The 13,835-nt window shown below is 35.8% G+C and overlaps 1 protein-coding gene across 5 annotated transcripts in view; it reads left to right on the forward strand.

Annotated features, from left to right (window-relative positions):
- The window catches only part of CTDSPL2 (CTD small phosphatase like 2), a 76,116-nt gene that overhangs the window by 45,948 nt on the left and 16,333 nt on the right, over positions 1-13,835 (forward strand). For all 5 annotated transcript variants that reach the window (XR_009738887.1, XM_061429713.1, XM_061429716.1 and 2 more), the window contains exons 5-8: positions 3,042-3,257; positions 6,521-6,599; positions 6,887-6,998; positions 9,101-9,187. Coding sequence is in view for 4 of the 5 variants with exons in the window: in XM_061429713.1 (XP_061285697.1) it covers positions 3,042-3,257; positions 6,521-6,599; positions 6,887-6,998; positions 9,101-9,187 (494 nt within the window). In the remaining variant the exon portion in view is untranslated. The remainder of the gene's footprint in view (positions 1-3,041; positions 3,258-6,520; positions 6,600-6,886; positions 6,999-9,100; positions 9,188-13,835) is intronic.

Genomic DNA, 13,835 nt, shown 5'->3' on the forward strand with positions numbered 1-13,835 from the left:
AAAAACTACATTTAGGGACTTCCCTGGCAGTCCAGTGGTATGATTCTATGCTTCTGAAGCAGAGGACATGGGTTTGATCTCTGGTTGGGAAACTAAAATTCCACGTACCTCACGGTGCAGCCAAAAGAAAAAAACCACCCCCCAAAAAACCCTACCTTTAAATTTAACCCAATATACCCTAGACATTTCTTTTCAAAATTTATTTATAATTGTATTGTTGCCTATCCCAGGCTGGGTCTAGTGCCTGAGAAATCTGTCAGATTGATTGAAGAGGGATTTCTATGGTGAATGACAGTGGAAAGACAAGGAAGCAAGGACAGAGGCTGCTGGCATGAGAGTGGTTTAAATGATGCAGCATGAAGGCTAACTAGGTGAGGCAGGTGGGGAGGAAGCCACTGAGAGGTGCGTTTGGATAAAGAGACTGGTTTTTATCAGACATGAAGATCACATGTAATAGAAATACATGAGAGAGACGCTAATTAGAAGATTAGGAGGTTGTTGTAGGAGATTAATTATTTGAATTTTAGGTTTCAGAGGGGAATGGTTTCTCAGTGATAGTGTCCAGGCTGTGGCCATGGTAGTAACTACTAAAGAGCATCACAAGGGTAGATAGAGCCGAAGAGGGCAAGACCTTTGAGGTTGGTTATTGGATGAGTCGCTGACATCTCCTATAACAACAACTCTATAGGTATTTAATAGAGCAGTAAACTTGTAGCTAGGTGTTAGATTGCTCTGTGATTAAGAGGATGCTGGCAGTAGGTGGTAGGTGACAGCACCGGGGATAAGAGAAGAATTGGGTAGTCAGGTGACATCAGTCTCAGAGGAGCAAACATTTTTACACATTAGGGAAAAACCAGTGATCTGGCAGCAGCAATGGAGGTAGATGAATTCTGATTGAGTAACAAGTATGAGACAGCACACAGCTTTCAGGGAAGGGTAATAGGAAGAGAGACTTTTTTTTTGAAAGAGGTTAAAATTAAGGCAGTGGAGGGAGAAAGAATATTCTTTGAGAAAGTTGAGAGTTACTGGAGGTTCATTTTGTTGTTGAAAATGATATTTGGAGGATTCCAGAAAGAAATGGAGAGTTGGGGTCGGTCAGTCCATAGTGGGAGAAAGACTGGGCAGCAGGTTCATCTCAGTGATGGATGAATGTAACGAGGAAATTGACTTCTTTGTTAACGAGGTGGAATCTTGTTGAGAAATTGTTCCTGTACCTTGGAATAAAAAGCTTCTTATGGTTACGGAAACAGTTGACTCATTTTTAGAGAACTATCTCTAGTTTTAAAAAATCAGAAGCTGTTTGAGGATAGTGGAAAAGTGTGTATGTGTGTATTGCCCAACATGTAGTAGGCCCTTAATAAACAACACTTACTTTAATGAAAAGAAGTTCTGTGGTCAGCAATACTGTATTACACTTGACCCTTGAACAACATGGGTTTGAACTGTATAGGTCCACTTATACAAGGATTGTTTTCAATATAAATACTACAGTAGTACACAGTCTGGTTGGTTGAACCTGAGGATTTGGAACTGTGGATGCACAGGGCTCACTGTAAAATTATTCTCAGGTTTCTGACTGCATGGGGTTCAGTGCCTCCAGCCCCCGTGTTGTTCAGAAGTCAACAGTATATATTGATACTTCAAAGTTGCTAAGAGACTAGATCGTAAATGTTCTCACCACAAAAAAGAAATAATTATGTGGCAGGATAGAGGTTTTAGCTAATGCTCAGTTGGTAATCACATTTCATTATATAAAGTTAATTATATCAATAAAATATTTTAAAGTTCTGAATTGACTCATTTAACTATACATGGGTATTTCTAAGCTATTTGAAATAGCTTAAGCTACTCTTAAGAAAAACCGTTCACAAATACCACTCTAGCTTATAATAGTCTTTATTCCTTATTGTTTGAAATGTCCAGTGAAGACTCACTGAATAATGGTGTCCTTGGCTTTGTTTCTGTTCCAGTTAGTTTTTCTAAATATTGATGAATTTTTATTTTTATTAAATATATCTGACATAAAACATTGTGAAAATTTCAAGTTGTACAATGTGTTGATCTTACAATTTATATATTGTCCTGTGATCATCAGCTGATTACACAATCAGCTAGCTTAAAACTCAACATTCAGAAAACTAAGATCATGGCATCCAGTCCCATCACTTCATGGCAAATAGATGGGGAAACAATGGAAACAGTGAGAGACTTTATTTTGGGGGGCTCCCAAATCACTGCAGATGGTGACTGTAGCCATAAAATTAAAAGACGCTTGCTCCTTGGAAGAAAAGCTATGACTAACCTTAGATAGCATATTAAAAGGCAGAGATATTACTTTGCTGATAAAGATCCATCTAGTCAAGGCTATGGTTTTTCCAGTAGTCATGTATGGATGTGAGAGTTGGACCATAAAGCTGAGCGCCGAAGAATTGATGCTTTTGAACTGTGGTGTTGGAGACTTGAGAGTCCCTTGGACTGCAAGGAGATCCAACCAGTCCATCCTAAAGGAGACCAGTCCTGGCTGTTCATTGGAAGGACTGATGTTGAAGCTGAAACTCCAGTACTTTGGCCACCTGATGTGAAGAGTTGACTCATTGGGAAAGACCCTGATGCTGAGAAAGATTGAGGGCAGGAGGAGAAGGGGACGACAGAGAATGAGATGGTTGGATGGCATCACCGACTCGATGGACATGAGTTTGGGTAAACTCCAGGAGCTGGTGATGGACAGGGAGGCCTGGCGTGCTGCGGTTCATGGGGTCACAAAGAGTCGGACACGACTGAGCAACTGAACTGAACTGTGATCATCATAGTGATGATTAGCATGTGCTATTATATTATATAATTATTTTTTTTAGTGGTTGGATTAATTGACTTCTAATCTCTTAGCAGGTTTGATGATTTCAGTAGTGTTGTCTATATTCACTATACTGTGCATTTGTCTCTAAAGCTTATTTATTACTCATTTTAAATTTGTCTCTGTCTTTCCTCTCCCACTATGAGCTGTTAAGTAATGATTAATGTACACTGAATCATAATTTCAGGAACATCAGGATCCGATTCCCCAGGACAGGCTGTGGAAGCTGAGGAGATAGTAAAGCAGCTTGATATGGAACAGGTGGATGAGATCACTACCAGTACTACTACATCAGCTAATGGAGCAGCTTACTCAAATCAAGCGGTTCAAGTGAGGCCATCAATAAATAATGGTTTAGAAGAAGCAGAGGAAACAGTTAATCGTGATATACCACCCCTTACAGGTGAAAAATATTTTTTTTCTTATACATTTTCATAAATAGTTTGTAAAAATGCAGTACTTCATATTTTTCTTAAATAGGCAGATTAAATGCATAAATTTTTCTTCCTTGAAATTAATAAAATTAAAATTGGAAATAAAGCGTTTCCTCCCAAATCTAGTCATTTTGAAATTGAATTTTTTAAAGGTTATTTTACCATTTTAGTCACTTACAGTTTAATTATTTGTACCAATCTAAATCTAACACAGCTAACAAAATAATATGCTTACATTTATGAACATATTTATTAGAAATGCATGAGTTTTACTTAAGATCTGAAGTTCCTGTGTAGAGGTAATCTCATACCTTCAGATTTGTTTCATATATGGATAACATCCCCAAAGAAGAAACTTCTGTTCTCGGGTCTTTCTGTATACAGACTTTGCAGCCCAGTCTGGATCCCTTGAAAGGCCTACCATAACTGGTAGGTCCCTGAGCCAGTTGGAAATATAGAACCATGTGGGGTCAGCATATATTACCTAACTTAAGAGTAATACTGAACTTAACAAGCAAATCAGCATGAATTATGCACATAATTTATTCCTGGGTGGATAAGACTTGTAGATGACCTTAATGTTGACCCGTCATTTAATGCTGATTGCTTTCCCCCGTGTTACAGGCTTGTGAATGATAAGATACAGACTGAAGCCAAGGCTCTTGACTTTTTGTTTGACATTTTTCTGTTTTTGTGGTTCTTTATTAACCTTTGTACTTATTTTTTCTGACAACTATGGCGACAAAAGGGATTTCTAAAACTTTAGTTTCTAGTGGAGAATAGTAAGATTTACTCCATTTCCCATTCATTATTTGTTCCTTTAACACTTGTATAATTGAACACCTGCTTTTTGTGATGGACACTCTTTATAAAGATGAATAAGATATGCTCATTGACCCTGAAGAGTATATGATTTAATAGATGAGCCAGGTATACACAAAAATTACTACACAGTGTGATGAGTGCTGTTACAAATAAATGAGCGAAATGTGGAGGTGGCATGTTGCAGTTCCTTTGGGAGGATTAGGAGAGGAAAACAAGTGAAAGTCCTGCTGACCTTAAAAGATGAGCATGAGTGGCAGAAGCGTGGCTTTCCCTCAGCTTCAGGAAGGTCGCCAAAGAGAGCAAGAAGGAAGGAGGCTGGCTGCACCGTTTACGTAGCTGTGTGACTTGAGATAACCTGAGCTCTCTGAGGTGGTTTTATTAGCTTTAAAATGGCAATAATAATTTAGAGCTTTGGAGACTGAGATGAAATGTGAAAATGCTTTAGCATGAGGTGTTTGAATACTATGAATCCTTCCTCTCCCCCTTTTTCTGCGGGTAATAAGGACGTGAAGCAGTGAAGTGGCAGAAGGTGTGTTCTCCTTTTTGTCCCTTTGTGCTTATGAACCATTAACTGGCATAAAGTTGTTGGAGGTGAACAAAATTCTGCCTTACATCTGTTGTCATTTATTGAGCATACACACTGTATTGACTCTGAGAAGGCATTAATACATGAAAATAGTTTAAAAAAAAAAAAAGTTTTTGTCCTGAAAGGCTATTATCCACCAGTATTCCATTCCTGGGGCTTCCCTCATAGCTCAGTCGGTTAAGAATCTGCCTGTGATGCAGGCGACCCAGGTTAATTCCTAGGTCGGTAAGATCCCCTGGAGAAGGAAATGACAACCACTCCACTATTCTTGCCTGGAGAATCCCATGGACAGAGGAGCCTAGCAGGCTACATGCAGTCTGTGGGGTCGCAAGAGTCGGGCACGACTTGGTGGCTCCACCACCACCGTCCCGTCCCTGTGGGTAGCTCACAGCGATTTCTGTTACGGCCCATTAGTTCTTCCAGGCTGTTGTAATAACAGACTACCGTTAGACTAGGTGACATATAAACAACAAATATATCTCATAGTTCAGGAGTTTAGGAAATCTAAGACCAAAACCCCAACAGATTCAGTGTCTGGTAAAGATCTGCTTTCTGGTTCATAGACAGCCGTCTTCTTGCTGTGTCCTCATCTGCCAGAAGCTGTGTGAGCTCTTTGGGGTGTCTCTTTTTAAGGTCATTGATCTCGTCCATGAGGGCTCCACTCTCATGACCTAATGACTTCCCAAAGACTCCATCTCCAGACACCATCACTTTGAGGATTAGATTTCAGTACATGAATTTTGGGGAAACAAAAACACTCAGTCTCTAGCCCACCTTAAACTTTCATCTTTGAGACATTACCTGTTTAGCTTGTAGGTCATCTTTGTCCTCTCATTGAATTTAAGTTATAAATATTAGAAAATTCTCAACGTAATTTCTGAAGCTCTATCAATTGGTTGCATTTTATAGAATTTTTCCTTGATTATTTTTAAATTACTTGTAAGTGAGAAGTAAAATAATGGGTCATCTAAAGCGCTGATTTCTATGTAGAGCATCGTTTCCTAACCCTTGAGATCCTGTATAAATCTTTAGGAGTTTGTGGACCTCTTTAAAGACTGTTCATGGATCTTAAGTTGAAACTACCTTCGAGTCTTTTTTCAGCACACACATACACATATTAATGTTTAATTTTTGGCTGTGTCAGTTCTTAGTTGCGGCGCACAGGCTTAATAGTTGCAAGATGTTAGTTCCCTGACCAGGGATTGAACCTGTATTTCCTGCATTGAAAAGCAGATTCTTAACCCCTGCACCACCAGGGAAATCCCAGCATATATATTGACTGCCTGTATGTACAGTGTACTTTGTGAAGTATTACTGCTATAAGAGCACCATGAAATTCTTCTTATACATACAAACATCATTCAGTTAGAAATGGAAATTTTGTGGCATGTAGTTTCCTAATAATAAGTAGTAAATTTTCTCTTAGTTGTTAGGGATTTAAATTTTGTTAGCCATGATACAGCTTGCCACTTTGTCTGTAATGGTATTTTTTTCCTTTGGATCCAGAGTTAGATCTCTGTGTTAATCAAGTTACTTTTAAATTATTAATAATAATTTGTTATAATTTGTAATAATGATTACATAATAATAATTATAATTTATTAGATATTATTTGTATATTATATTTATATAATATATATTATTGTATATTGCATAATAATAATAATGTATGTTTGTAATAATAATTACAAATTATTTCTGTCTTATCTTTAACCTAAAATGCACAGGGCTTCAGGACAATCTTAATAAAAGCAGTAAATATGTATACTTCATGGAATCATTGAGTAAAAGCATCATTTTGTTTTTCTCTTTACTAAATAGCACCAGTAACACCAGATAGTGGATATTCATCCGCCCACGCAGAGGCCACCTATGAAGAAGACTGGGAAGTATTTGACCCGTGAGTTTTTTTTTTTTTCCTTTTCCTCTTGGGACGGAAAGAAAGTACATGTGTACAGGGGTGGCTGAATGGTATAGTGCAAGGAGCATCTTACCTGTAGGTATTAATACTTCTACTGAGTTACTGAAATACTAATTTTCAGTTTTACTTACATGTTTTATAATTTTGGTTTACTAGGTTAAATATGTATTATTTAATTAAAACTTAAAGATGGGCTGAGTTTAATAAGATGTTTTATATTTACAAAAAATAGAAATGTTGACATTTTCTTAAAATTTGATTTATAGCTATTATTTCATCAAACATGTTCCACCACTGACAGAAGAACAACTAAATAGGAAGCCCGCTCTTCCATTGAAGACAAGAAGCACACCAGAATTCTCCCTAGTTTTAGACTTGGTAAGTATATTGTTTCTAGAGTTAGGAAAAATAAAGGAGTTAAATTCTTATTAAAAAATATTAGCCAAAATATCTAAAAGAATCCAAGAGAGTGAGCCACCTCACACACACATTGACTGTAGTAGCTTGTCTTAGGTGCTCTGAAATGGTTTTCCTTTAAGCGCCATCTAATGCCAGGGCCTCCTCCCATTGCACTGGTATCCAGTACCTTTTGAAAATAAATTAGGCTTCTTTTTTTCTCTCCCCACACTGTTGCTACTTTGCTATTTAAATTCAATTATTTTTCCAACACTCCTATACCTTTTGTTTTGTTTTTTAATCTTCCAGTTAATTATAATTTCATGCCTAGATTTCAGTTTAGGGAGACCACAGTCATGTCCCTCTGAGGACCTGGGTCTTGATGAGTTAACCTTATGCAAGACCATACTCCTTTTCCTGTTTTGTTTTGTTTTTTTTTTGCATATTATCTCATACCAATAACTTTATTAATAGACTCTCAAAAGCATGACTTCTTAATGTTGACTAATAAGACCTTTAGTATGCTTTCTTGGTGTGATTTTAAATTTATATTTTAGGGTACCAAGAGAGCTTTGAAAACTGAATATCTCTTACCTTTTCCTAACCAAATTTAATATATAGTCACCATTATTTACATCTGCCAGCAATTTCTTGATATTAGCAATTCATTAAGTAGTGTTGGAAAACATTTTACTATTTAGTCTTTGTTACTAGTAACCTATAATTGGAGATGTAGTTTAGTTCTCATTAATTTGTTTCTTATCTTATGAAAAGGTTATTCTTTTAAATCTTGACTAACATGGACAGTTCTGAGAGTTCAGCACCTTAGCCTTTGCCTAGCCAAAGAGAGAAGCTAGGTATCCAGAAGTCCTAAGTATTTAATGTGTATTAGAGGATTAAGTAGGAAAAAAGAAAGAAAAGTATTGAAACTGAGTGTGAGTAATTAAGATTTGATATGCAAGTTAGTGGAGAAACTGAAAAAGATTTTGCTAGATTTTTATGTTAGTAGTTGATATCATGATAGCAAGCTTGGCCGTAATATTTTTAAACCAATATGAAGGGTAAAAAGAGAAGGAAAGATAAGAATTGGTGAGCATAAATGAGTAATTTTACAGAAGTATATAAAGAAGAATGATCAAAATTTAGATAGGCTATAGATGAAGAAGTAGAATTAGTTATGATTCAATTATAGGAAAGAGAATACCTTTTTAAAAGATACTAAGAATATCTTAATTTGTGTATTCTAATATGCTATTAAAAGAAAATGAGGCATATCTAGAGTATTTTTTGCTCTTTGCCTCCACCGAGTTTAACTTTAGGTTCAAAGAAACACTGCAGCTAATAAAACATGGAATTCATAAGGTGTGAACATTTGTATTTCATTTTAATTCATTTTAAGCATAAAGTGTTGTCAGTTTCTGCAAGTGGAAGCCCTCTTGTTTTTCCTTCAGGATTTGAGAAATACAGATATTTACACATACCTTAGATGAATGATCCTCACTTTCCTTTCCTCACAATGAGAAAAGAGGGTTTGGTAATCAAAGATGAGAAGTCTTGATTAACCGCTAATTTAGTTTACAGATAAGGAGCTATAGATATATATTTTTAAATAATTAGATGCTAAACTTCTATTGCTGAGTTGTAAAAATAATAATAAGAAGAAAGTACATATGTGGTTTAACAGAAAGTGGGCAATTGCAGGACTGAGAACAGTGATTCTCAGACTCGCCCTATCACCCTAACCCCTGAAAGATTTACTGGAGCACAGACTGCTGAGCTCCGCTCTCTGCTCCTTGCTGAATTTGAGTTATCAGAAGAGCTGGGGATCTTTCATTTCTCATTGGCGGTCCCCAGATAACGCCGATGCCACATGCTGTCCTAGTGGCCACCACCGGAGAACCAGTGGCTTAGAAAACCCAGCCCCTGACTACTGTGCCAAGCACGCACAGGAAGGTGTTATAAACATGAAAGTCATGTATTAAAGGATGCTTTAATAAATGTTTTTGGTGATCATGAATACATACAATTATCATTTGAAATATCTCAGTATCTTAGTTCATTCAATATGTGCTTTTTATTTTAAGGATGAAACACTAGTACACTGTAGTTTAAATGAGCTAGAAGATGCAGCACTTACTTTTCCAGTCCTTTTCCAAGATGTCATTTATCAGGTAATTAAAACTTTTTAACTTGAATTTTGGCCTGTTAGATATTCTGAATCAAGAAATCCTTTGTAAATATATATATATATATATATATATTTTTTTTTTTTTTTGCTAAAGTTTAAAGTGTTTATTCCCAATGGATTTCATCTCTATTTTAATGATTTAGTAACACAAGGTAGCATGGTGCTAAAGGACTACATTTAAACATTGTTACCAGAAAAATGTGAACTTTTTCTACCCCATTGATTTCTACTAGTTTCATAACCTGTTTGCCAGCAGGTGGAGGCAGGAACACTGACACGTTAGGGCTCCAGGAACTGTGCAAGGTTAACATCTGACATTATTGTTGTTTTTCCAAAACGCAGTTCATATGAAGAAAGCTTCCTTGTTGGTCATTTTTATTGCCTTTTGTAGTAATGTGGTCTGTAGGTTGCAGTGTAGTAAATCTAGTTTATTTTAATTTGGAATTCCAGGACACTCTTCCAGTTACTCCTAGTTACTCTGCTTTTACTTTAAAAAATTAGAGTGTATCTCCCTCATTTGTGTCGATGGACAGGAAACAGTGCAGAGTACAAATATCAGTTACAAATATCACTGCGAATTACCTGTTGACCATAGTTCTTACTTTGTTAGAGATTTTCCTATCATAAAATTTGAATTAAGATGTGTGAATACATTTTGAAAACTACAAAGCACCTTTCTGTCCTGGGCGTTGTTACCAGCATTGCCTTGTATCCCAGTTTTTGAAAGGTTGGCAGAGGGTCCAGAACCTTGTTGTCTGTCAGATAGAAGCCCACCCAAGGGCTAACTGAGTGAAGTCACAGCACGTTTACAAGGAGCGGTGAGGAGGTGCTTACGGTTGCTTATGTGCTCTTAATAGGCGGCATATTGTTGTAGAGTTCTTGGCACGTGATAGTTATTAGATCTTAGGAATCATAAGATTTTAGAGTTAGTTTGTGGTTCAGGATCTACTTTACAGTTAGTCATAAGAGGATTTATTTAAGCGGTTATTGTCAGTTCTAGTTTAACCTAGAGAGGAATTGTAGGTATGGTAATACCTGGATTGTATTTATTTCCCTTTTATGTAAACTGATTTTAGTTCTGATATATGATCAGAGGATGAACAAAGTATACATAAAAATAAGGAATTTTAAGATTTTTAATAACTGGATGTTATTTAAGGTAAATCTTTTTCTTAAGACATTTTCTGCCAAATAGGTTGTTCTTGTTTAGTGTACTTCAAAGACAGGAATCTTGTGGCAAATATAAATAGTATAGCATTATGTTCTCTGTTTTTAGCTTGATAACCTTGTTTTTATGTTCAAAATTGCCCTTAAAAACAATGGCTTTCAATCTTTGAGTTTGGAAAAGAAAGCTATTACTGAAAAATACAAATTATTTTGATGTGATTTCTTAAGCTTTCCAGATTTGAAATTTATTTCTTACAGTTGGTTTGTCTGTTTGCATAATTTTTAGTAGTGAAATAAAAAACTTGAAGAGTGGATAAGTTTGATTTTTCTTTCACGAGGATTTCTTTTCAGTGTGACCATAAAGTTGAATTTTTTTCTTACTGCTTTCACCATTTCTTCTTTAGTTCTCTTCTATGTAAAATCCTTATTATTTCATGTGGATCCGGATAGTTGTCTTATTTTGAATAAAAGGCTTTTAGCAGTGCATATAATACTTTAAAAATAATCTTCATATGTACTGCATCTACCTCTGTGGAATTCAAAGAACTCCTTCTTATATACCTGAGTTCTGCTTTCTGAAACAGGAAAACTAAATGGTCTAGCCTAAGTCAGGAAAAATGAGCAGGAAGTTTGAATCTAAGTTACAGAGATGACTGCATTTTAATATGATTTAGTTACTACATCATGTACAGAATTTAGTTCCCTTTCAGTAAGTTGTTGAGGATGTCCATAGTTATATTAGGTTTCTGGTGTTGGCATAGCCATTCTGTCTACTTTTTAAAAATAACTTTGTGGAAATCTTGGGTTAGGGTTCCCCCAGTTTTCAGACCAGCAAGCTCCCTTTAAACAGGGAATGATGTCTTTTAAACTTTCAGTGGTGTTGTCTCCATCTACTGGCAAAGAAGACATATACACAAGGGTCTGGGATGATCTAAGAGATTTTGGAGAAACCACAGTATTAGGTAAGATGGAACTTACATGTTTAACAACTGCAGTGTAATGTGGCCCGCTTAAAGGGAGACATCTGTAAAAGACTGTATATACTCTTAAAAAATAATTGGTTGAGATTTAAATTCACAACATAAAATTAACCATTTTTAAGGGAACAGTTGAATGGCATTTATCTGAATACTCTTGGATATGTCAGTTCCATAGCATTTACATATATATGCTTTAAAATAAAATGGTAATGTTAAGATAGGATCAGAATTCTTCATCTGAATCAAAGCCAGATAAAGTGTCCTCTTGGGACTTCTGTTACTTTTGCTTTCTTTTTATGGTAAGTTTGTTGAGGTAGAACTGTATCTAATTTTAATTCTGTTTGCTGTTCTCTTTCAGAACAATTTAAAATGTAATTTGTCTTCTGTATGTTTTAATAATTGTCTGTATCAGGAGTTGGCAAACTTTTTCCTATAAAGGGCCAGTTGTTGTTATTTGAGGTTTTGCAGTCTGTGTCACAACTGCTTTTTCTGCCATTGTAGCATGAAGGTGGTCATAGATCGCGCATAATGAATAAGCCTGACTGCATTCCAGTAAAACTTTACTTAACAAAAATAAGTGATGATCTGGATTTGGCTCAAAGGCCATAGTTTGCTGACCCTTGGTCTAATAATTATGAGAGTATATGCAGTAAATTTATATATTCAAATTCTAAATGGAAGTAAGTAATCAGATGTTCATCAAAATTCTTGTTAATATATTGAGAGATTTAGAATTAGATCCACTATACCCTGATGACAGGCTTTCTAAGGTTTTTGCAGATGAAAGTTTGAGGGAAATTTTAAGGTGGTCACTACTCAATGTTTAAAGATTGCCTTGCTTCTTTTGATTGATAAGTAGGGATCAGCTTAGTTAATGCAAGACTTAGAACAATGAAGACTTAGATTATTCAAGCCTCAATTTAGTACCTGGAGTGTATTTGAATTTCCATTTCTCTAGGGGATAAACCTAAAAGATCCAACTCAAATGAAAATTTTGATATATGTTACCACTGACACTATATAGATTAGACAGATTATAGTTTGTGAAAAAGTCATTTGAAAGAGTAACTGAGTGTTTAAAATGAGGGTGTGGCATTCACTAAGGCAAAGTTGATAGATTTTTTTGTTTGAATGTATTTTTTCTTTTCCCTTAATTGATAGTTTTTCCATGAATTGTTTTACAGTTAGATACTGGAAAACATATTTATTCGTAGAATGGTACAAATGCATTTGCTATCTGGAAAACCAAGTGCATGATCAGTTCCAATGCACATGTTTTCATTTTTATATTTAGCTTATATTGACACATTGTCAGGAAATCCGTCTCGTGGTGTTACTCAGTTAAGAGGTCTCCACTGTATTTAGTTTCTGTTCCTGCAGATCCACCAATTCAAGACTCTAGGTCATCTCACTCCCTCTTCCATCCAGAAGATGACTTCTATCCACAAGCAGGACTGAATCAAAAGACAGATTTTTCACTTAGCTCTTGAGCTGAACCACCTCCTCAATGACCTTCCTCTGTCTCCATCAAGAACTGGAGCTCAGTTTTTTGAAGATGTAATAGAGCTACCCAGCCCAAACGTGGCTAATTGAAGACAAAAAGAAGATGCCTCATATGTTTCACCACAGTGCCACCAAACGTAACTGTGTTGTCCAACTCCTCATTCTGTAAAGTATGGCAGGGGCATCTGATTTTTGACTCTGTTCACCAATAAGACTTTTAGCCAGTCAGTGGCTTTCTGAAGATCAGTAAAATCAACAAACTTTGGGTCAGCTGTCCAGAAATCAGATTGTGGTAAGCACTCAAGGAGAGATAGGATCCTATAGGGAGCTACTTGCTAAAGTATGCTTTGTTTTAATAGTAGAGGTTGCTTTTATGGGAAGCGTTGGGGGGAAAGGTGGGTGGGAAACCCCATGTTTAGCAAAGCTCAGCCTCTTCCTCTTTATTGTAGTTTGTTTTCTGGGAGGCTTACAGCCTAGGATAATTTTTGTAAGGATTTCAAATATTTTATACTACAGAAATATAGAAGTAGAAGGTCGGTGGCATCTATCTCTTTTCTGCAATCTTTCCTAGAAAAGTCAGCATTTTTGCTTGATGAAGAAAAAAAGCAATTATTTAAATAAAGAGTTCTGTTAGTAGATACTTAATCAAACTTTTCCTCCCCTCATGCTCTGACTTAAATTGATACTAAACAGGAGGCATTTTGTTTTGACATTCATAAAGCATAATTTTATTATCTAAAAGTAGTATGTATACTTGTTCCTTAAAACATCCGGGACCATGGACACAGTATTGAGGATGAAAGTAATATTTTATATCTGATAGGGAATAATATTTTTGATAATGAGTTGTAAGTCAGCATTTAAAATAATTTTTCCATCCTTATTAGTAAGTATAGTCAGTCATTGGTACTAATTTTTTCATCATGGCTTTTGTATTCTTTATAAATGTATCTTAAAATTAGAAGTAGTTCATTTAAAAAT

This window comes from Bos javanicus, chromosome 10 (assembly GCF_032452875.1).
Source record: "Bos javanicus breed banteng chromosome 10, ARS-OSU_banteng_1.0, whole genome shotgun sequence".
NCBI classification, from domain to species: domain Eukaryota; kingdom Metazoa; phylum Chordata; class Mammalia; order Artiodactyla; family Bovidae; genus Bos; species Bos javanicus.